Here is a 24,863-nt window from a genome sequence, read left to right as displayed (position 1 = left end):
GCTTGATGGAAGAGCCCATTATTAAATATCTGTTCCCAGCTAGGTACTTACAGACTGTAACCAAGTCACCACTTAACTTTCTCTTCAAGTTAAATAGATTGAGCCCCTTGAGCCCATCACTATAAGACATGTTTTCTAAATCTTTAATCATTTTTATGGCTCTTCTCTAAACTGTGTCCAATTTATCAACATCCTTCTTGAATTGTGGGCACCAGAACTGGACACAGTATTCCAGCAGCAGTTTCACCAGTGCCAAATACAGGGGTAATATAATCTTTCTACTCCTGTTCAATATTCCCTTGTTCATGCATCCCAGGATGGCATTAGCTCTTTTGGCCACAGCATCACACTGGGAGCTCATCTTCAGCTGATTAGCCAAAATCACGACCCCAAAATCTTTTTCAGGGTCACTGTTCCCAAGACAGAGTCCCTCATCCTGGAAGTATGACCTACATCTTTTGTTCCTTGTTGTATACATTTACATTTACCTATATTAAAATGCATATTGTTTGCTTGAGCACAGTTTACCAAGCGATCCAGAGTGCTCTGAATCAGTGGCCTGTCCTCTTTATTATTTACCACTTCTCCAATTTTTGAGTCATCTGCAAACTTTATCAGTGATGATTTTGTTTTCTTTCAGGTCATTGATAAAAATATTAAACAGTGTAGGACCAAGAACGATCCCTGCAGGGCCCCACTGGAAACTCACCCATTCAGTGATGATTTTCCATTTACAGTTACGTTTTGAGACCTATCGGTTATCCATTTTTAATCCATTTAATGTGTACATGTTAATCTTATAAGAGAGACAAGGTGTGGGAGATAATATCTTTTATTAGATCAACTTCTGTTGGTGAGAGAACCAAGCTTTTGAGTGCACACAGAGCTCTTTTTCAGGTCTGGGAAATGTACTCACAGTGTCATAGCTAAATACAAGGTGGAACAGATTGTTTGCTATAGGTAGTTAGCACATATTGTACGGGACCATTCGAGGTAGAGTGGCCTGTTAACACCTCCCCAGTCATAGGGGGAAATTTAAAAAAATAAAAAAGGCTGGGGGTGTGTGTTAGGGGATTAAAGATTGTTGTAATAAAGTGTAAATACAGTACGTCTATCCAGTCCATGATTTTTAGTGACTAGCAAAGTAGTTCTCAACCCTCTAGTGTCATCTTCCTAGACACCATGATCAGCTTCAGTAATGGAACCCTACAGATACACACATACAAGAAACCCACAGATTGCCACACCTACCTTCATACATCCAGTAACTGCCCCAAACACACCAAGCAATCGATTATCTACAGCCAGGCACACAGGTAACACAAAATATGCTCTGAGGAGAAAGTCCAGGATATGCACCTTCATGCACCCAAAACCGCCTTCATCAAACATGGACACTCCACCAGAGAAGTAGATCTTACCATGGAATGGGCCACCCAAATACCCCGAGAGACCTGCCTCAATACAGAAATAAAACCCACTCCAACCACTGACCCCTAATTGTCACCTGCCACCCCACACTGGAACCCATACGGGGTATCATCAAACAATTAAAACCCACACTCGAGGCCAACCCCATCTTGAAAAATCTTTTCTGAACCCCCTCTTCTGGCCTTCAAACAATCCCCCAACCTCACCCAGTTCATCATCAGAAGCAAACTCCCCACAGACCAGGACACACCAACTCAAAGCACCACCAGACCCTGCCAGAAGAACAGATGCAAAACCTGCTGACATTTCTCCACTGCTATGATCCGCACCCGCCAGTCAAGATCCATGGTCCTACACATGCCTATCGCAACATGGGGTCTACCTCATCCAGCGCACTGAATGCCCCAGCAACTGTGTGGTTGAAACCGGACAGTCTCTATGCTCTGGAATGAACTAACACAGAAAAATGATTAAAAGACAAACATCACATCACTGTCAGGGTGAACGCTTCTCACGAAGCGATCACTCTGTATCTGACCTCTCAGTCCTCGTCCTCAAGGGAAATCTGCACAACACCTTCAAAAAACACGCCTGGGAGTTTAAATTCTTAACTTTGTTAGACACTAAAAATCATAGACTGAATAAAAACACTGGAATTATGGCTCATTACAACAATCTATAACCCCTCCCTCCACAGCTTCCCCTCCGTCCATGACTGGAGAGGTGTTAACGGGCCACTTCATCTTGAATGGGAAATAATCTGTTCCACCTTGTACTTAGCTGTGACACACTGAATACATTTTCCAGACCTGCAGAAGAGCCGTGTGTAAGATCAAAAGCTTGTCCTTCTCACCAACAGAAGTTGGTTCAATAAGGTCTCCCTAATATCCTGTGATCAACATCACTGCATATAACACTATGGTCATTCTATATCATTCTAGTTTGGTAATCAAAATGTCGGGTGGTTCTATGTCAAATGCCTTACAGGAGTCTAAGGATATTACATCAACGCTATTACTTTTATCAATCAAACTAGTAATCTAATCAAAAAGAGATATCAGGTTAGGCTAACAGGATCTGTTTCCCATAAACCCATGTTGATTTGCATTAATTACATTACCCTCCCCTTTCATTCTTTGTTCACTGAGTCCCATATCAACCACTCCATTATGTTGCCCAGGATCAGTGTCAGGCTGGCAGGCCTATAATTTTGCCTGGGCCATCCCATTGGCTGTTTTTAAAAATTGGCACCACATTAGCTTTCTTCCAGTCTTCTGGAACTTCTCAAGTACTCTAAGACTTATTGAAAATCAACTTTACCGGTCCAGCAATCTCTTCAGCCAGCTCTTTTAAAACCCTTGGATGCCAGTGATCTGGACCTGCTGATTTAAAAATGTCTAACTTTAGTAGCTTCCATTTAACATCTTCCAGAGATACCAGTGGAACGGAAAGCGTGTTTTCATCACCATGTGATAAGACTATGTCATCTGTTTTTCCCTTATATACAGAACAGAAATATTTATTGAACACTTCTGCCTTTTCTGGTTATTACTGATAATTTTACTATTTTCATCTAGTAATTGAGCAACACCATTGTCAGGATTCTTTTTATTCTTAATACATTTTAAAAACTCCTTCTTAGTGTCCTTAACTGTGCTGGCCATAGTTTTAACCTTGTGTCCCTTTGCTTTTCTTACCAATTTTCTATCATTCCTAACTTCTTTTAATTTATATCCATTACTATCAGCTTTCCCTTTTCTTTCACTTGTTATATATAATGTTTGTATTTTTTTATAGCTGCATTCACTTCCCCTCTAAACCAGGTCTTTTTTGAACCAGTACGGCTTTCTGCCTTGATTGGGGATTGTGGCTTCTTGGACAGCTAGTAAAGTTAAAGTTCTTAAATTAATTCTGATCATCTTTCATATTTTTCTGAATAAATTCTTCATCACAGCTGATTTGGCTCAGAATTATTTTCAGCTTTGTGAAATCGGCCCTGTTAAACTGCCAAGTATACAGCTTACTGGTCTGGATTTTATTCTGCTTGCACATTATAAATGTGATCAAGCCGTGATCACTTGCACTCCTGCTACCATTAATTTTAGTTGTTGTGGAGCCAGCAGGGGAACAACCAAATATAATATTTTTGTGGGTTGCATAAAAATGAGGTCAGTTTAAAATGTCAGACCTTGATGACAGATTTTTTTTTTAACAGAAATAATTTGACATCTAAAACCCAGGGGCTGCTGGCTGTGTTGTACCAGTCAGAATAAATTCTGGGCTGGAACTTGTTATGAGTTTCTCTTAAGATACAAAAATACAAAGACAATACCAGGGAATAATTTACAGCAGAAATAACCAGTGAGGCCCAGGAGCTTCCTATATGAATTCTTCTTGGATTCCACCTGCCAGATGCCTAGAGAATCCAAGCCTCCAAGGAAATGTGCAGCAATTCCAAAATGTCTTTAGAAGTCCCTTAAAGGTATATCTGATTCCCAAGGCCCTTGGAAAGAGACCTGCTCCTACTGTTGCCCAGAACTGCTGTTCCCCAGAACTCAGAGATGTGTCTCAGTCTTGTAAGAAATCTTCTAAATAAACCATTGTGCAAGTGAGAGCTCAAGAGTATCTGGTCAGCAACGACCAGGTGGTGAAAGCCCAAGGGGATCCATCTGTCCTTTCCCAGTACACCGTGTCATGTAAAGTAATGCCGTAAGACTGGCCCAAGCCGTTCTCTTTCAGGCATTCCTGAAGTGCACATCACAATCTTACCTAGACAGTTTGCACCTTTACCACACCTAGCTGCAGCCAGAACCCATTTCATATGGGCACGGAAATTCAGTGTAGGGTCTTCTCCTCTACTGCCAGACTCACTCCTTGCATTCTGCCTCGCTTTCCTTTTCTTCCAGGCTTGAGGAGTCTGTCCTCTCTCCCCGAGATACAGGAGTTATGAATGACAGTTGGCTGTTCCCTCCTGGGAACGGCGACAGAGCTGGAAATGGCTTTGGAGTGGAATGCAGACCCTTGCCCAGTAAAGGGAGGGTGGAAGAACATGGGGCGCTGTGCTGTTGGCAGGAGAGAGAAAGATAAACTGGCTGGCGGTATTTTGTTGGCGCAGGAGTGGCGTTTGGAGAAATCCCCATGTAGTCTGGTTCAAACCAGGATAATCTGGGGGAGAGTCCAGGTGCAAGGCCCTGTCAAATTAGCTGGAATTTCCATATCCCAGACATTTGAAATCCACACTGTTTGTGCACAGACCAGGTTTCCAGAGTCGTCTCTGAGGGTCTAGTTGGTTTGGGATAAACTAAATACAGTGATGGGCCAATCGATCCCTGTTAGCAAGAGTTCAGCGCCTGCAGTCGACAAACACCCATAGGGCACGCAGATGTGCGTGTGCAGACGCTGCCATGGGCCCTTTCACTGTGTACCTTCTCCTCCACTCCCTTTATTTGTTTTATCTCCCTGCTCTTGTCTCATCCCGTGTGTCGATTACAGGCTCTTTCGGGCTGAGACTCTTTTCTTACTATAGGTGTGTACAGTGCAGAGTATGAGGTCCTGATCCCCAACCGGGGCATCTAGGTGCTCGCACATTAGACAGTCTAAATGCAAATGGACTCTGGTCTCAAGGTGGCCGCAGCCACATTTTTGCACGTGGCTTTATTGAAGGTGATCGTGGCAGCCAGTGGAGCGGGGTAGCGGGGGGGGAGGCAGTTTCATTCTCAGTCTGTTCTCCCTCCCACTTGTCACTTTCCCATTGGGCTGGTGTTTCTCCTGCTTGGAGTCCATACTTGGCTTAAATCTGTGGTGTTGGGTGTGAGCTATCCAAAGGGAGGATGATGAATATTTATGTCTTGCTAGTGCCCAGTCAGCGTGGCAGCCCCAGCGTGGCATCTGCGCAGACTCACAGACAGGCAGACGGTTCCCAGGCTGAGGAGGGTCGCTTTGCATGCATTCAGGAATGTGGTGGCTGCTTCCTTGATGGCCCTGTTTATGCCTTGAGGGGATCCAAAAGCATGAGCCAGGCCCGTGTCTATCTGCACTCCTGCTCCTACCGGACCTGGGCGGCACCTGACTTCCCCTGCTAGAGTATCCCAGCAGATAGGCCTGCACCCCCACTTCGGGCTGTCAGGGATTCTGGGTGTGGTTACCAGGCCAGGACGGGGTTGCTTGCTGTGTGGATGGGCTTTGGGGAGTGACTGGTTACGTCCAGCTCTGCTCAGGGAACAGGCTGTGCTTGGCATGGAGACGCTGTGTGAGAGGGTGATTATTTCTGGACGGTGTTGCTGCTGCTGCTGCTCAGGAATGCATGAGCGCTGGGCTCAGACACAAAATATTTGGCCATGTGCAGGGAAAACAGGATTTGCTGCCTCCTGACCTCTTTCTTCATTTCCTACTGGGGAGCCAAGTTTGTGATTTCTAGTGAAGCTGCCCAGGGAGAGGTTCAGACACTCAGGGATCTCGGGGGCCATGGAAACAGTACGGCCAGCTCGCTCAAAGAATGCAGGAGTCTCTCAAACCTGCAGCCTTTCTGTGACCGGGGGTGGGGGTGGAAGGGACTGCCCCATAGGACCAGGCAGTCCCGTGGGAGGCATGCCGCACTGCTATCCCAGAGCTCATGAGTGCTAGATAACTTGCCATGTAGCCGACAGAAGGATCACGCTGAATGAGGTGCTTGTGTAGTCTGTGCGATGAGCGGCGCAGCGTCACTTCCAGCAGCTCGCCCCCATGTAGTGCTTGCTGACCCTGACAGAGCTTCTAGACCAGGTCTGCCCATGCCAGCTGACTTGGGCTCAAGCCCAGAGGACTCAGGCTCCCGGGGCTGTTTAATTGTGGGTAGGTGTTCGGGCTTAGGCTGCATCCTGAGCACTGAGCCCCTCCTACCTCAAGGGTCCTCAAGCCCAGGTCCAGCCTGAGCCCCAACGTCTGCAGTGCAATGAAACAGCCTCTTAGCCTGCGCCCCGCGAGCTCGAGTCAGCTGGCACAGGCCAGCCACAGCTACCGGAGCGCATGTAGATGGACCCTGAGAGATCTGCTTCTTTAGCCCACCTAGGAGAAGTTCATGCTTCCCCGGCCAAGGGCCCCAGGCCCAGTGCCTGCAGACAGCCCAAGGAAAGGCTCTGTTACATTTGGCTATGACGGTTGTAACCTTAGCCCAGCATGTTCTCCCAGAGCCGAGAATTGACACCAAGAATCCTAGTGCTCAGTGTCACGCTGCTGTCTCACCAACACTTGTGTAAAGCACTGGCAGTGTGCATGCTGGCTCTCTGGGCTGACTTGCAAAGAGGATCGCAGGTTTTTAGGCCTGGTTTGCACTAGGAAATTAGGCCAGTTGAACTACGTCGCTCAGTTGTGTAAAAAATCCATCCCTCCTGAGCAACACAATTAAACTGACCTAATCCCTGATGTAGACAGTGCTAGGTCGACAAACAAATTATCCTGGCAACCTGACTACTGGCCATCGGGGAGGTGGATTACCTAAGCCAACGGGAGAATCCCTCCTGTCAGCACAGGCAGCGTCTTCACTGAAACTCTGCAGCAGTGGTGCCACATTTCAAGTATAGACGGGCCCTTAGCTACTGCTGAAGCAGAGCAGGTCTGTGCTCTTCAGATGAAGGGTGTGGGCTCAACCAAATACGTCTAAGTCGAGAAGTTAGCATAAGGGCCTAGTGAAGTTGTTGGAGCACTTTAGTCTGCAAAACACTGTACGTAGAAGTGAGATTGGATGTTGTGCCAATTGTTTTATTGTTGCCTTTTTATTAGTTGTATCTGGCTCATGGGAGAGCTGTCCCTTTCAGAACGGGAGCAGGGTGTGGCAGGCTGAGTGTGTCTGAGATTCAGGGGGGTGTGTGGGAAATTTTGCCTGTGTGTTTGAGCTCCAGAAAGGTAAGAACTTGATTGAATAACCTGAAAGTTCCAAAGAGTGGCTTTGTTTCCGAAGGTGCAGCACTAGTGCTCCTAGGGGACTGGCTGTCTCAGGGTATTGCTAATGTGCTGTGGGGTCTTTCACCTGCTGGGCACAGATTTGAATTTCGTCCAGCCCAGCAGGGATTAAAAGTCGTTCCCATCCAATAGCTGCTGGGTGGACCCTAGAGGAAATTAGTTGAGTGAGTCCCAGTTCCCATGTCGCACACTCACTGCCATGCTTCGCACTAGACTGGACTGTAAGCTCTGGGGCACGGACGGTCTCTTACTAGGTGTTTGTGCAGCACCTAGCACAATGGCACCCTGATATCAGCGGGGGCCTCTGGCAAGAGCTGTAGCAAGGACCACATTGCCTTTCTCACGCCAGTCTGGCAGAGCGGGCAGCCCTGTAATTGTTTCCCACACACAGGGCACAGGGGGGTGCAAAATGAGACGACAGCCCAAAAAGCATAATCCAGTCTATTAAAAGTCATCTCACGATGATTGAATGTTTGGGGCTGGTGCCAGGCACTCAGGCCCCTGTCCGTGGGCGCACGGGCAGCCTGATTCCAGGTCTCTCTCTTGGGCTGTCCTGACTGACATTCACAGCAGAGGCTGTGCAGGAAGCAGCCCCTGACAGCTCCTTTGTGGGCTGGTTACTGAGGTGCAGCTTGCAAGGCCCCTGTGCGGGACACATGCTGTCACTGAAAGACTCCAGCGTTGGTGGAACAGTTAATATTGGAGGATTTGCTGGGCCCTCGGGAAGCCTGATCACTTCATTACTGCAGGCCCTACCCCAGTCGTGGCAGTCTGCAGAGTCCCCTCCCAGATCTGTATAAGCATCCGGTGCGCTGCCCCAGCTTCCTGCTCTGTACCCTCTGCGCCCCTTGTATGTCCAATGGGCTGCACACGATCCCTACGAAATCATGGCAAACCAGCCAGATCCGCCATAGACTGCCCTGCATCACTGCACACACTGCTGAGGATCCATGGCCCTGTATCCCATTTTCTTCCACTCTGCCAGTAACACTGCTGTGGACCTCATGCAGTGTCCTGTCTCCTGGGAAGCAGATACCAGCACCTGCTGCTCCTGTAAGCACTGATTAATAGGAGAATGAGTCTCTCCCTGGATAACCTGACCTATGCGGGGCTCTGAGACTGTGGGTGGGTGGGTGGGTGTGCTGGATAAAATGACCCCTCGACAACAGGCAAACTACAGAGAGCACGCAATAGGACACACGCCCAGAGTGTCCCTCAGTGTGTCTCTCTCTATCTGACCCTTTTTGGGATTCTTGCTTGAAAATAGTCTTTTATCTGATCAAATATTTCTCAGTGGATCCTTACAGAGTAGGGGGTGGCCTACTTGCCATCCCATGCTGGTAGGCACCATCCATAGATCAGAACCAGCCTTGGAGGGATGCTGCCCTCTGGCACCGCAGGGCTAGAGGTAGGGGGAAGCTGCTCCCAGGCTCCCTTTTCTTCCTCCGGCTGCTTCCATTGTCCCCAAGGCTCCTTCTCCCTCTGCCCCTCTCTCCTCCCCACCTTTAGGTCTTACATGAGCACACCCAAGTACATCTACACCACAAATCAAGGTGTCATTGCAGTGTGGGTAGGAATCAGAGAAAAGTCAAGCTGGAAGAAACCATCACATCCAGCTATGGCGTCGGTGTCCGTGACCCTCTGGGTGAGAGTAGCTAGCCCCTGCTGCTGAGCCCTCATTAAGGGTAGATGGGAGCCAGCTGAGCAAGGAGGGAATTAGGAACAGCTGGAGAACCTGGGGGGGGCTATAAAAGCTCCCAGGAAGGGGCAGGACAAGTAGCCAGAACAGGAGGAGCTACAGTAAGGGAAGGCTGAGCACCTTGCGGACTAAGGGCTGAGTCTGTAAGACACCTGAGACTGCTTGGAGCTGTGTATGTAGAAGGTGGTGGGTAGCCCATTGTAAATAAAGCACACTGGTGGAGCATGAGGTGGTGGTCTGGAGGTGGTTTGTGGGGGCCGAGGGCCTGAACAGCCAGGGGGCCATGCACAAACTACTACAACCTCCCTTGGAAGCATGTTCCAGAGCTTAACTAGCTTCATAGTTAGAAAACTTTTTTTCTAATATCTGAAATCTCCCTTGCTCTGGATTAAGCCTGTTACTTCTTGACCTACCACAGCGCACATGGAGAACCATGTATCACCATCCTCTTAATAGTAGCCATTAACAAAGTGGAAGACTTATCAGGTTCCCCTTCAGTCTTTGTTTCTCAAGACTAAACATGCCTAGTTTTTTAACCTTTCCTCATAACTCAGGTTTTCTAAACCTTCCATCATATTTGTTCTCTTCTGGACACTCTCCAGTTTGTCCACATCTTTCCTCAAGTGTGATGCCCAGAATTGGACAATATTCCACCTGATGCTACCCCAGTGCTGAGTAGAGAGGGACAATTATCTTCTGGTCTTACAGACAAACTCCTATTAATACATCCCAGAATATCAGTCTGTTTTGCAGCTGTATCATGTTGACTCATATTCTGTTTGTCATCTACTATAATCCCCAGATCAATTTCTGCGGTATTAGCACCTCCCAGGTTAGTCCCCATTTTGTAGTTGTACGTTTGATATTTTCTTCCTAAGTGAAGTATGTTGGCGTTGTCTTTATTGAATTTCATTTTGCTGAATTCAGAACAATTCTCCAATTTGTCAAGGTCATTTTGAATTCTAATCTTGTCCTCCAAGGTTTTAGCAACCACACAGGTTGGTATCATCTGCAAATTTTATAAGCATATTCTCTACTCCGTTAGTCAAGTCATTAATTAAAATATTGACTAGTACGAGATCCGAGACTGACCCCTGTTCACCCCACTAGATACACCCTCCCAGTTTGATAGTGAACCATTGAGAACTACTCTTTGATGCAGTCTTTTAACCAGTTGTGCACCGACCTTAGAGTAATTTCATCTAGACCACATTTCCCTACTTTGCATATGAGAATATCATGCAGGACTGTCAAAACCTGACTAAAATCAAGATCTATTAATACTGCTTCCCCCATCCACTAGGCCAATAACCCTGTCAAAGAAGGAAATCAAGTTGGTTTGGCATGTTTTGTTCTTGACAAATCCATGGGGCTATTTCTTATAACCTCCAGGTTATTATCCTCCAGGTGCTTGCAGATTGATTAATAATTTGTTCCAGGATGTTCCCAGATATCCAGTTAGGCTGACTGGTCTATAATTCCCTGGGTCCTCTTTGCTCCCCTTTTTAAAAATAGATACTATATTTGCCATTCTCTAATCATCTGGGACCTCCCTTGTCCTTCATGAGTTCTTGAAGATAATTGCTAATGGTTCTGATAGTGCTTCAGCTGGTTCCTAAGTACCCAAGGATGAATTTCGTCAGGTCCCACTGACTTGAATACATCCAATTTATCTTAATATTCTTTAACCTGTTCTTTCCCTATTTTGGCTTGTGTTCCTTCCCCCGGCTGTTAATATTAATTGTGTTGAACATCTGGTCACCATTAACCTTTTCAGGGAAGACTGAAGCAAAATAGGATTAAACACCTCGACCTTCTTCATGTCATCAGTTATTCGCTCTCCTTCCTCATAAGTAGAGGATCTATACTTTACTTCATCTTTTTGTTGCTCCTAATGTATTTAAAAAAACCTCTTACTGCCTGTTATACCCCTTGCTAAGTGGAACTCATTTTGTGTTTTAGCCTTTCTGATTCTGTTCTTAAATGCTTGTGCTCCTCCTTAGCAATTTGTCTGCTTCCACTTTTTGTAGGATTCCTTTTTGGTTTTCAGGTCATTAAAGAGCTCCTGATGGAGCCATAATGGCCTCTTACTGTTCTTCCAATCTTTCTTTCCTTCGCATTGGGATAGTTTACAGCTGTGCCTTTAATATTGTCTCCTGCCAGAGAAACTGTCAGTTCTGCTGCACTCCCTTTTCCCTTAGATTTTCTTCCCACGGGACCTTCCCTATGAGCTCTGAGTCTCTGTTAAAGGACCAGCTGAACTAGCTGTATTCTAGCTACCATGGGTAACAATAGCAGTGACAGCATGGACCCAACGTGCTCCGGTGACCCGTGTACATACTCAAGAGTCCTCAGTGGGCTCGGGTGGCTAGCTGGCGCCAGACCCTGCACTGGCAGACCCTCACTATCACAGCTGTTTGCACCAACTAGATTCAAGCTTGTGCAGGTATGCCTACCTGTGGTGACAGCACACCTTAACTTGCAGTGTAGACGCAGCCGCAGAGCGAACATGACGGAGAGGACGTGTGAGCTGGAAGTGAAAGTGAGTGAGGGCAGAGAGTGGTGGAAGGGAGGTGATAGCGAATAGGGGCAGGGAATGAATGAGGGTGAGTGAGTCTAGCGGGGAAGAAGAGGTGGTGAGCGAGTGTCACAGCAGGTGGGATTAGCCAGGGCAGAGTAAGGGGGCGAGGCTTGGCTCATAGGTTTCAAACTCAAGTTGTTTGTGCTACACGCAGGGAAGCAGCTGGAGGGAACACGGAGGGAAGCTAGATGTCTGCGGCACCAGAGAAGGGCCAGCCTGGGAGGGGCCAAGAGGAAACGGCTCAGTTAGAATGTGCCCTTGACATTTCACTCCCAGAAAACAGGCCTGTGGCTGAAAGGAGCTGTTGCATCTTCTGTGAAGGGTGGGAAAGCTAAGCCAGGGGGTAGAGGCAGAGCTGCTGCGGGCACTCCCAGCACAAACCCACCCTAGGAGGAAGCACCCCCATGAGCGGGCAACAATGTAAAGGACAAAGCCTCCCCGTTGCACCCCCACAGGCTGGAATCCTGTTGAAAATACCCAGGAGCTGTCACTGCACAAACTGGCTGCTGCGAGGCAGCCAAAGGTCCTGGGCTAACAGCCGGAGCTGATTCAGCTCTCTGCCGCTCCTCTGAGGGAGTCTGCAACCAGCAAATTAACTCCCTTCTGACCCCTGGCCCAGCCCCTACACATTCATCCAGCAACCGTCCTGCCCCTGTCCCTGCAGTACCACAGTGAGAGAAAGGGCATGGGCGTGCCAGGCTGAAATGGAGCTTTGTATCTGCCCAAAATATTCACTACCCCACCCCTATGGCATGTGAACTCCAGCCTGGGGCATAGGTCAATGTCCGTGTCCCTAGGGCTGAGAGGATCTGCTTTGCAGTATCACCGTATCAGCAGGGATGCCATGCTTCTCCAGCCCACAGACCCCTGGGGGGTGGAACACAGCAGTTAAGGACCGAGAGTAATAGCTTCCCAAAGTGGCTTCGTATGTTCAGGACTGCAGTGTCAGTGCTGTGGGTAAGGATCACCAGACATTTTGAAGTGCTACACCAATGTAATCTGAGGGGATGGGAAAGCTGTAGCTTGTTTTCAGCAAGTCTCTCATCATATCATTAAAAGCTGGATGCTCTTTGGAGCAGGGGTTGTCATTGTCTATTTGTACAGCACCTGGCATGATGGGCCCTCAGCCTCATTGGCCTCGACACTACTGCAACGTAGCTGTTCAATAATATTTACACGATGTGTCTACCCAACCCAGGGGGAAAGGTTAAGGCCAAATTCTGATCTCTATTATCCCATGTAAATCTCTAGTGACTCTTAGTAATGGTAGTGGAGTGACTCTGGATTTACACCAGTGTAATGGACTAGAATTTGGCCCTTAAAGTTGACAATGAAACCTTAACCTTGGTCCTTCCTGACTTGAGTGCTCAGCTGAGCCGCTGTAAGATTCTCGTACCGGTGGTTTTGTGTAATAATTGTGTCTAACTGAAATAGAGGGAACAACAAACTTGCCCGGTTCCTGATGAGTGAATGCCCTAACCGGGACTCCTGTGACACTGCTGTAACCTGCCTTCTGCCCTGCCCTGCTGTTACTGCATCCCATCGACCATTAGTCCCTGACCCTGCACATGACCGACATGGACTCAGGACCACTGCTTTGGGGCAGGACCTTTGCATTTGCTCTAGGAAGTGCCTCACCTGCTTGTGAGTGCTGAAAAATACTAACCCAAGGCTTCATCCCACTGGGGATGGGAGGGGCTGGGCCAGCCTGGCGCTTACTGCACTTGGATTGTGTGGTGACACGCTAGCGAGGGAGAAGGGGTGGGGTTTAATCCGGTTTGTATTTTCATCAGTTTAGTGCAGTCCAGGCAGTTGCTGAGAATAATCTGAAAGTGAGGAGCCAGTGCTCCTCTGTTACATAATGATTACTTTTATGACAGAGGGCTAGATGTTTTCTCACTAAAACAAAGCCTGTTTGTGTTGCTCAATAGTGACTGGGTGCTATGACACATGTCGGAGATAACTAGGCTTGCTGGCTGGTTCCTGGGCCTTTTTAGGATATGTGGTGTATACATACACAGGGGGTGCTACTTGGGTCCAGGAGAGATGAGGCCCAGGTTTCCCTTATCCCTGGCATTGTTTGCTGCCCCACTTTCTCTTCTGGACACTGGGCCAGATTCTGTACTTCCTTTCCAGGAGAACGCGCATATGCCATGGCCCAGGAAGGGGCAGTGGGGTCTGGGGAGAGAAGGCGGCTTTATGACACTGCTGGATTCTGGACTGCTGCACGTGCTGGTGTGGGTCCCAGCTAGGGTGACCAGATAGAAAGTGTGAAAAATTGGGACAGAGGATGGGGGGAGAGAGGGGCTTATGTAAGAAAAAGCCCTGCCTCTCAGGACTGTCCCTGTAAAATTGGGACGTGTGGTCACCCTAGTCCCAGCATACACTACAGCCACCCTGCAGCCCGCATGAGTTCATGGCATTGTTCCCACTACCAGTGAGCTGCCACCAGAGCAGGAGCTCAGAGCATGTCAGCCAAGCCCCGTCCCACCTCAGCACACCCTGCTCCTGACGGACGCGCAGGCCAGTGCACTAGGGCTGCCTTGTTCAGCCCTGCACTGGGGGAATGCTGCTGCTGCTCTCGTACAAAAGGGCTTATTCCTGCTTCATAATCTTCCCTACTAAGCAGCTCGCAGAGCCACGCAGCGTGGGCAGATGGTGGCGACCGTGAGCGGGGCACGCTGGCTGTCTGATGTTGCAGGGCAGAGCCTGAGGGGAAACCCGTGTGTGCGCAATTCCGAGCACCTGTTCACTGGCCGGGGGAAACTTGCCAGATGGGTCTGGAGGACGGAGCTCCTCCACTGAGCTCTCCAGCTGTCCCGGAGGGGGAAGGACGGAGAACACCTCTTTCCTGATGCCCTGGGTGGTGTGTTTTGGCTCCTGCGCAGTTTGTGTGTCTCAGAGGATTCTGAGAGTTGCTGGCTGGTTCCTGCCCTTCCTGGCCACCTCTCGCACTCACTCCCTTCTAGTGGACACACTGATGTGACTGAAAGGCGTCTCCAGCCACAGATCCACAGCCTGAGGGGCTCATGTCAGGCCTGCATAGCGGTCACGGAAGGGTTACGATCTCCTCTGCCTCCCCAGTCAGATCCCTGTAAAACCCACTTGCTTTCCATTGCGAACTGGCTTGGGTGCACCCTCTTCCTAGGCCTCAGCCCTTCTTGTATGCTGCCTGTCCAGAAGCTGGTCAGAGGGAGAGGTGCTTTTCGAGCTGGGACGTGTTAGCCTGCTGGGCTCACCCAAGGGCTGTAGAAATAACGAAAGAGAGGGAGAAGCTGCTCCGGGGCTTGCTCTTGGCTCACACCAGGGCTGTAGATGCTTCAGCTGCTAGATCCTACGGCCCCGGGTGGTCCCCAGAGCACTGTCAACTGCCCCCTACCCCACAGTCTCCCCAACGGCCCAGAACACCCTGGCTGGCACCCACCCGCGGCCCTGGAATCCCTCCTACTGGTAACCTAGTCTCAGAAGGGTTTGTGTATGTTCTCCTCCTACCGGCCCAGGCCAGGCAGGTGCCCAGGGTTGTGAACTTCAAGAATGCAGACCCAGAACATCCTGGGGTTTATTTTAAAATATGCATTTTGGATGCTTTTTATTGGCCACAGGAGAGGTGGAGCATGAGCGTCTCCCACCCTCTCCCCCTCACGTGAACCAGGTGCCCCCTGCAGCCCCGAGGGGAAACGGGGGCCTGAGCCCATCTCGGAGCCTGAGCTTCCCCCCCTGCCCCAGCCCTGATGAGAGATGGGGCCTGAGCGTCTTCCGCCCCGCCCTCCCATCCCTGAGGTGAGCATCCCTCCCTCCCCCGCCCTGAGCCCTGAGGCGTGGTGGGTGCTGAACACGTCGTCGCCTTCCCCCGCGGTCGCCCCGGCCCAGGTGGTGGGGTTGCCTCTCCCCACCCTGCGGTGAGGCGGCTTCCCGAGTTGTCTCTGCCCCGGGGGGCATTGGGGTTGGAAGAGGTGCATTTGCTGTAATGGAGGGAGTGTCTTTTCCAGACTGAGGAGCCTGAACTCTGCCCGTGATGGCTCCACTCTCCGCGCTCAGGGGCCGGGCGCAGCCGCAGCCTGTGGGGGGAGAACTGGCTCTGGGGTGCCTGGCTGGGGGGGGGCACCCGTGCCCTCATTCTGAGAGGGCAGGGCTCCCCCTCAGGGAGCTTTCGTGGGTCCCAGCGAGCAAGGTGCCCTTTCCCTCCCCTCCTGAAGCCATTTCTCCTCTGGGAGCCAGCCCAGGGGTCAGGCTCCTGCCTGACAGGGTGAATTTCGCCCCTTGCTGGCTGGGAGTCAGCGGATTCCTCTGGGGACGGCACCTCGAGGGGAGGGATTGAATGCAGCTGTCAGCTCATTAGGCGGCACAGCACTAAACTAGAAGAAGGGGCATCCCAGAACTGGCCTCTCCGCTGTCCCCCTGTGCGTAGCTTTGGGATTTGATGGTATGTTCCCATGTAATAATTACAGATCGATTAGCCAGCCTCCTGGGGAACCCATTGCCCAGCTCCGCACCGGCCAGCAGAGCGGGAGAAGGCATGGAGCAGAGGTGACCTAACACTGAATCTCGCGTGCAACCCTTTAATTGGCTTGGTGCTGGCCAGCCAATTGGGACAAACCCATTGGTAGAAACATCCCTATTTATTATGCTTGGGTTTGGACCTTGTTTTATTTTTAGCTGTTGACTCAGATCTCCTGGCGCCCAGGAGCTGGGCGGTTCTGCGCTGTGCGTGTGGATTAACAGGCAGTCCACCATACTCTTACATCCATTCTGCCTCTGGGGAAGCCCACGCTTAATATCAAATGAAGGGTTAAATGGCACAAGGCTCTCTGGATACCTCTTTGTTATGCCTGGGCAATAGGATTCCCTGGGGAAGGAGAGGACTGGCAATAACATGGGAGCAGCTCTTGGCTGTATAGCTCCTATGGACGGGACCTAGGCTCTCATTCCTGGCGCTGTCCCACGCCCCTGGCCGGGCCCGGGCCCAGCACCGTGTTCGCCAGTTCACCACTTAGCCCGTGACGCCTCCATAATGCCGAGGGACGAGGAGAGGGAAGCAGGATCCTGTGGGCGCCAGGCTCAGGAGGGAGCTGAGGCTGCATGTGAGCAGGAGCAGCCAGCTGGAGGCAGGGGCCTGGAAACAGGCTGTGGAAAGAGGCCACGGCGCAGGCAGCCCGAGAGCCGGGGTTGGAAGCAACTTGTTACCACTTGATGGCTGGGGGCTACAGTAGCAGCAGCAGGAGGCAGCCTGCAAGCTGGACATGGGGGCCAACAGGACATGCAGCTGGCGGGAGGATAGTGTGGATGGGCCCCAGTGAGACATGGTGGTTACCTGATACTGCTTACCACACTGCCTCTCAGGGCAGAGTCGGGAACTCCCGGGCGCTGTTTGCGCTGTCACCGTTAGTCATTGCATCTGGGGTACTTGCATCCCCTGTTTTCCTGCCAGTCCCAAGAAATGACTCCTCTGTTACTTACAGGAGATGCTGGAGTGCTTACAGGGACCCTCTGTGGGCTAGTGCCTGTCGAGCCTGGCACTGGGACCGTGTCCAGCACCTGCCTCTGGGCCATGGGACACATGTTAGCTCCTTACAGACGTCTGGTAGCCCACGGTGTCACTGCTTTCACAGTGACACCCCGCAGTGAAGTGCGTTCTAGATAGCATAGTATGGCTGTCCTATGGGCCACACAGACTGGGAGCCAGAGGAATGCTGTACCAAGAAAGTTATCAGGGCAGAAGTTTATCCGCAGCAGGTCTCAAAGTCATTAAACATGAAGGGAATGCAGAGGGCGTGGAGGCCTGGCTGTGTTTCACTGGGCAGGGCCTCCTTGTTCTTCGGTTTGGATTCCCCAGTTCTATGGATGTTTCTCATGCTATTTTGCAGATATTCAGGAGTTCTATAAGCTGAGCTTACTTTCTGCATACCCGCAGCATGAGATCTCAGATCCAGCGCCCCGTACATCTAAAAACTGGCATGCTGCAGGAGGGCTGGGCTCACGTGGTAGCCCTGGAGATCCCAAATGTACTCTGGAGGTAAGAAGGTTGACTCTCCCTTTCTGTGCTATGCTGCATGAAAATCCAAACTCTCCCCACTTTGTCCCACGCCAGTTGCATAGATACAAGTGAAATGAGGAAAAAGGAAAGTCCCCTGGGAAAACTAACAAATCTGTAACTATGCAGCAAATGGCTTTGTCCCACTACCCAGGCAGACCAGCTATTTTCAGTACAGGCCTGGGGGAGCCAATGCTGACACTTTTATTCTGTTCAATATAGGCTCTTAAACTATCATCATCCCCATGGTATCTGAGCACCTTCCAGTAACGCATCAAGTGATGTGACTAATGTCTGTTGTGTGTGGCTTGTCCTCTCCCCCATCCACTCCTGGCCGGGCACTTGTAACGGACGGTTTGGAATGGTGGGAGTTCATTGCACAGTCTCAGGTGAACCCAGGAGAAAGCTCTGTCACCTACACAGACCACGTTTATCTCGAGAGCAGAAAGTTCCACTGGGCCAGAGGAGTGGAAGTGTTGACCACTGTCCTCATCCGGGTGCATCAGGCCATCTTTTAGATGTGCTTCTGGGCCCTGGCCGTTGAGTGCATTGAAGATGAGGACCGAGACCTTTGAACTCGTGTGTGTGTGGGGGGGGGGGGAAGCAAATGCAGGGAATAGAGGACAGGTTTGATGTGCTCACAGTAGCCTGTGTCACTTGGGAGTCGTGCTATGGCGTTCTGTACTTGTTTGACTTCCTTAAGGGTTTATGGCCTCATGGCCAAGCATATGGTATGGCTGTAATCCAGACTGGAGGCGAGAAAGGTGCATCTAACAGAGGCCAGGTCATCGTTCGCCAGGATGGAGTGGAATCTTCTGGCCACCTGGAGATGGCAGAAAGCATTGCTTGCAGATGCTGCTGTGACAGCATCGCTTCAGTAAGGGAACAAATAATACCCTAACCTGCAGATGGCTCTGACCAGTTGTGGGGGTGAACCTTCGACCACAGGAGACTTGCACCATGGCTGCAAACTCTTCAGAGTGCTTTCCTCTGCCCATTAGCATAGCCTCTGTCTTGCCCAGGTCCAGCTTCTTCACCTCTGAGCTGATCTCGCCAAGCCCTGGACCATCTTGGTAGTGATGTGGTCATGTGTGGTGAAGGGCAGATGGAGCTGTCTCATCTGTATATTGCAGGCAGCTGAGCCCAGACCACCTATGGGCTTCATGTAGTATTGACTGTGACCAGAGAGAACTGAACCTTTTGGGACTCCACCAGTGAGCTCCAGTCTGCAGTGGAACTCTTCCCTAGCATAGATCAAAGAGTAGTTTCAAGAGCTTTTCTTTTTCCTTTCCATTCATTCCCTAAAGCCTAAAATCAGTGGATGGTAATTCACACGACTGTCTTGGCAAGAACAGCTGCTCAGGGTGGAAAGAGTGAAGGTGAGAGGTTTTTCTGGACCCTGGATTATGGGTGCTTGACTTCCTCCCCTCAGCAAGCAGGACACACACAGACGTCTTCCTGGGATACTGAGCTGATGGCTTCCACACCAAGTGCCAGTATAACCTAGTTCCTAAGCTATCCTCTTGTCCATCAGTTTGTCTTGCTGGTCAGGCAATATCTAAATACAAGTACAAGAATGAAAACCAGCCCCTTGCACTCACCACCCACTGGTATTAACTCCGCCAAGCAGATGTCCTAAAAGTCTAACTTTAGATTCAGTAGACTGCAAATGGGAATAAATACATAGATTCATAGAGGTTAAGACCAGAAGGGAACATTAAACCAGCCAGACTGACCTCCTGTATATCACAGGCTGTTAAATTTCACCTAGTAACTCCTGTATTGAGCCCAGTAACTTGTCTGACTAAAGCATAACATCCCACAAGGCATCCAGTATTTATCTGAAGACATCGGAGGCATCACTCCCTTAATGGTTTGTTCAAGTGGTTAATCACCTTCACTGTTAAAAATGTGTCCCCTATTTCTAACTGGAACTTGTCTGGCTTCAGCTTCCAGACATTGGTGGTTCTTCTATCTTTTGCCACTAGATTACAGAGCCCCTTAGTACCCAGTATTTCCCCCTATCACAGGCTTGCCTCAGCCACAGGGCATCTCGCAAAGTGAGCTCACCACCATTGTAGAGCAGTAAATTAACACGTAGCTCAAGGTGGCCATCTGGGCTTTACATTGCGTAGCGTAAAATGGTTCTTCACCGGTCCAGTCAGCCAGGCGCAGTCAGAATTAGGCCCTTGATCAATTTGGATTTCTTGGGTTAAGGAAACTATTCCTGTCCTTCCCAGCTGCAGCCAGACCTTTTGACTTTGTCTGCTGGTTCCTGTTTGGGTTCTGGCTGCTCCAGCCGCTGGATGGCCTCTCTAGGACTTGCTGCTCTTGTTCTTAGGCTGCGGTGTGCCAAGGCAGAGGGCCTCAAGCAGGAGAAGAAATGCCTGGAACACCCTGTATGTTCCTTTCAGTGGAAATAACAACAACATTCAAACCAAAAAAATCCATTTTTCTCTCCGTTCTAGTCACGCCCCTCAGAGATGTTACTAAAGGCAATCGGGGCGGGGGGGCGGTACCATGAGGCATTCCCTTGACACATACATAAACAAATACATTATTTATTCTTAGTATTGTTACCATTGATACATATTCTACTCTTTCTTTTAGAGAAAATGTAAGGAGGGATTACAATATACTTCTCACTCTCTGCCACAAAGAAATGTTTTGGGTAAAAAATTTTTGGGTGTGTTTCACTTTTTTTTGTGTTAAATTAACTAAATTTTAAAGTGAAACACTGTTTTGAAACAAAAAACTGACAAATTTCATTTTGAAAAATATTGAAATGATTTTTTCATTTTTAAAATCTGAAACGATTTGCTGAATTCTCTCTGAATTCATGAATATTTTTGATGCCCTGACAAATGCATATTCAGCAAATTTGCCATTTGTTGCACATTTTTTGCCTACGTCTAGTTGTGACCCAGTGATTGAGAAGCACTGCTGTAGAGAACCTTTAGATCTCATCAATCTTACGCCTGGTCAGCAGGTGTACAGTGTGAGTACCAGCAGCTGGGAATGAGCCTGTCCACCTAGCTCTGAGAAGCTTTGACAATCAATAAAGGCATGTGGAAACAAGTGGGAAACCAAAAGCAGGCCCAGAAGAGTAGGCGGGAGGAATGATTACAATAGCATCTGAGTTGGCAGCCCATGCTTGCTCACGTGATAAGCCCACAAGGTCTGTTACAGCCCTTGCCCCACTGAGCTGGGCTTCCTCAGGTAGGCAGGATTTTTAAAAATTCTAGATTCAGTGTCTGAAGGGATGGGGTAGCTGCACGTGCTTCCAGCTGCATGCACATTCTTTAATTAGTTTGGTTTTGTTTGCTGGACATGGGTAGGGCTGGTGAACGGAACGGTGGAGATCTTTTAAAGTCTCCATATATCTGGGCCTCCCCAGCCCTGAATTCTCTCCCATCCTGCTCTGCTGCCAACTTTCCAAAAGCTTAAAATCTCTCCTGCAACACATGCTTAGTTTCCTCAATAATATTGGTGTTCTACGATGAAAATATTCACAATGCTAAGGAGTTAATTGCTGTCAAACAGAACCAAACCCTGGCTCCTGCCCAGTGTCCCCAGAGAGTAGGGGACTGCCTGTAACCCTCCCCCGAGTCACCCCCTTGCTTGTATAGCCTGTGTCCCACTGTTCTGCACTGAAGGCTCCGATAGACAGCAAAGAATGAATCCTTCCTACTGTCTGAGTATCACCAGGGGTGGAATATGACCTTTCCAGGTGCTTGCCAGCCCTACCTCTTTATGATTCTGTAACGTTTAAACTAGCTGGTGCGTTAATCTGTCCTTGAGAATTAATTTTCACCTGTTCGAACCGTGGCCACCAGGGGGTGCAGAAGTCATGGCTTGAATACAAATCACAGCTGGCAATAATCCCTCCCCTAGGAGAGGAGCTGTGCTTGCCCTGCCAGTCAGGACTCCTGCATCTGTCTGAGCCCCAGCCCCCTGCATGTTCCTGTCCCCCGGCTGGCGAGGTTTCCGGGAGGGATGAGCAGCCAGAGCTTCCTTTCATTTGCTAGGCTCTTCCGCTCTACGCCTGCCTGCAAGCTCCTGCATCGCTCACTCCTCCACCCAGTGACTCTGTGCGCTGGTGCAGACAGGCTGTGTTTCTAATCCTTTTCCCAAGTGCAACACCCTGCAATGTGAGCCCTGCTTCCTGGCCCCACTCCATTCCTCTGTTTCCCATGGCTGTGTGCAGGGGCTGTGCATACAGCCTCTTATCGGCTGGCAGGTTTGCTGAGCACAGGGCCTGCACAGCACAACCAGAGGGAGGGGCCGTAGCCACCTGAGCGTGTGCAGGGCGACCTGGGGTTTTTGCCAGGGACACAGATGTCTCACTGGTGGCGTGTGTGGCTGGGATAGTGAGCGAGTCCGTCACTGAAGTCAGTGGAGAATATTCCCTGTTGGGCAGGTATCAGAGGTCTGTCGCGCAGTCTCTGGCACTCACCTGGATGGGCAATTTCTTTCTTTCAGTGCAGATGAAACTCTTCCTAACACCAGTTTCTCAAATTCAGGATGTCAGTAACCTGGAGGTCTGGGTCTTGGTAGCAGACAGAGACCCCGGGACATCTCTGGGGGACAGAACCTGCCCGCACCCATCTATCACTTACAGCCCGTAGTACCCGGCTGCCGGCACACGACGCTCAGTCTGTGGTGTGTGTGTGTGAGCGTGTACGGTAATGCAGTGGCATCAGAAGGAGGTGTCTGAAACTGAACGTGTGCCAAAGCCACAAGCTTCTACTCTGGTGAGCGGAACGATTCGTTCTCTCAGCTGGAGGGATGCGCTGAGTCGCTGCGCACTGCTCAGGGCAATCGTGTACAGATCCAAACCAGCCAACCCGGGCTGGGGGGACCTAGGGGAGCCTAGAAAGGGTCTCACATCCTATAGGCTTACATGCCTGCAAGCGACCAGTCACGTTCTCTCCAGCAGCATGGCTACCAGCCCGCGGGAGATGTAGCCCTTCTGGGAACTTCACCCTCAGTGTGGCTGTGGGATTAATGCAGCCACTGATGCAGGCCTCCTTGTGGGACCTGGCCTCCTCCACAGCCACCTTTGGGTCGCTCCCATTTTTTCCTGTGCTTTGATTGGCTCTATCCCACTCCTGTCTGTGTTGAATTTCAGGACACTCCTCTGGATACTGGGCAGAGACTGGCTCCAGGGGCCAAGGGAAGCAGCATGCTGGGGCAACAGCCACAGCTGGTGAGAGTGACCGAGAGCAGGCTGGAATCACCAGCCAGCATTTGCAGCCTGGTAGTTCATGTCCACAGCACCCTACCCAAGGTGAGTCTCCAGGAGAGGATTGGCCTTTCGTGCTCAGTGCTTCACGGGGACTTCTCATTGTGTAACTGTCTACGGGTGGGGGCGGGTAGGGGGCCTTTAACCTGGCTGCTAGAGGTAAGGCAGTGAAACAAAAAGTGTAGACAAGCTCTAAGCAAAGGGGGAGGATGGACTGCCAGGTAAAGCCCTTTTCAGCTGGTTTAGGAATGTGCCAGACAGAGCAGAGCCACGAGCCTGGAGTGTGAGAAACCCAGTTGCAGTTCTGGTCTTCCCAGTGCTTCCGGAGCCCATTCCAGATAGACAAAAAAGCCAGCTCTGGTTCATTTCTTCCTGGTACACACCCTGCTGCTTTTCCCACGGTGTCTGCACCACTAACTGCTGAGCCGAGGTTTACCGAATCTCGCCAGGAAATGATGCTGACACCAGATTTTTGCTGGGGAACGAAGACCGAGTCCACCCCCCAGGATCCCGACTGGCTCACAACTCTCCAAGGCAACTTTGTGGGAGTGTGCTCTGTAGCTGGGAGTGCGAATTCAATGACACTGGAGTGTCTCATTGGCAAACCATGGGCAAGGCTGGGAAGACACTTTCATTCTTGGTGCCTTTTCAGAAGAATTGTTCTTTGGGCTGAGGCTGCTTTTTTGGAAAAGTTTGGTATGATTCCATATGGGTCTTTTGGAGGGATCTGAGACTGGGCGGGAGCCGGTATAAGAAATGTATCAGATACCTTTTCTAACACCAAAACCCAGGTTGTTTTAAAAACTCCAGCCTTGTCATGGTGTCAGTCCTCTGTGAGGGGAGGAGCCTTTGACATAGAGAAATGTGATACAGAAATAAAGAAGCTGAAAATCCTGCCCCACACACATGCAGTATTCCAGTACACGTTAAAAGCAGTGAGCCCAGAGTTTGGTTCACAGGAGGTTTGTCTCTTGCACTTGCATAGCTACAAACTCCTAGGATTGCACACTTGGAATAAATGGGATTTGTTTTGTTTTCTCAGTCCCTCCCCGAATAGAACACGATGGCTTAGAATGGAACCTAAGTTTACCTTAGTTTGAGGCACTACTAAGAGAAAACGTGTTCTGCCTCTTTCCATGGGTTAGAGTGAGCGAGTGAGGTGAGTGGAGCTGGTCAAAAAAGGGAAAAACAAAACCCAGCCTAGCCACTCAAACAGCCAGTCTGCACGTGTGCATTAGCCATTGGCGGCTGTTTCACTTCATGTTGTACTGCTGTAACTATACTGGTTGCAAACCAATATTATAGTTAAAACCTTGTTTAGACAAACCTCTAGATTCATGTATCTGCCTTAACAAGTTTATTGCAGTGTTGCTTCAGCTGTGATGGTCCCAGGATATTAGAGAGACAAGGTGGGTGAGGTAATATCTTTTATTAGCCCAATTTCTGTTGGCGAAAGAGGCAAGCTTTTGAGACCTGAAGAAGAGCTCTGTGTAATCTCAAAATTTTGTCTCTTTCGCCAAAACAAGTTGGTCCAATAAAAGATATTACCTCACCCACCTTGTTTCTCTTAAAAAATTCACAGCAGATAAATTCACAGCTTGAATTCTTCCAAGTCCATCTCTACATCTAGGTGGAGAGGTAAATCACCTGTCTCTGTGTGCACAGCTGTGTCCTGAGAAGATTGAGAGAGTCAATATGTAGAGCTGAGGAAGGAGCAGACAGCAATGAGTCCATTACAGAAGAGAACAGAAATCCAGTTCAAGGTTCTGCTCCTTCCAGAGATTTCACTCTTAGTCCATTCTATATGGACACAGAATCTGCATCAGTTTTCTCTTATTCTAGTCTAATGCATGTATAGACACAAATGCAGTCTTCACTAGGAAAATTATCCGTTCTGAAAGTGGGGGTCAACCATGAATCTCCTGGTCTCTCTAATTCA

At 49.7% G+C, this 24,863-nt stretch overlaps 1 protein-coding gene and 1 long non-coding RNA gene across 4 annotated transcripts in view; both read left to right on the top strand.

Moving 5' to 3' along the window:
- The window catches only part of DLG3 (discs large MAGUK scaffold protein 3), a 186,803-nt gene that overhangs the window by 7,245 nt on the left and 154,695 nt on the right, over positions 1 to 24,863 (top strand). For all 3 annotated transcript variants that reach the window (XM_067547973.1, XM_067547972.1, XM_067547974.1), the window contains exons 3-4: positions 17,513 to 17,661; positions 22,811 to 22,969. In XM_067547973.1, coding sequence (XP_067404074.1) covers positions 17,513 to 17,661; positions 22,811 to 22,969 — 308 coding nt within the window. The remainder of the gene's footprint in view (positions 1 to 17,512; positions 17,662 to 22,810; positions 22,970 to 24,863) is intronic.
- On the top strand, positions 13,086 to 15,022 carry LOC137153016 (uncharacterized). The gene is made up of 2 exons (XR_010919677.1): positions 13,086 to 13,292; positions 14,278 to 15,022. It is a non-coding gene; the product is annotated as an uncharacterized lncRNA (long non-coding RNA).

This window comes from Emydura macquarii, unplaced genomic scaffold (genome assembly GCF_026122565.2).
Source record: "Emydura macquarii macquarii isolate MOO-44397 ecotype Brisbane River unplaced genomic scaffold, CSIRO-AGI_Emac_v2 contig_1253, whole genome shotgun sequence".
NCBI lineage: Eukaryota > Metazoa > Chordata > Testudines > Chelidae > Emydura > Emydura macquarii.
Note: the sequence above shows the minus strand (reverse complement) of the source record. Positions and strands in the feature narration are given on the sequence as shown.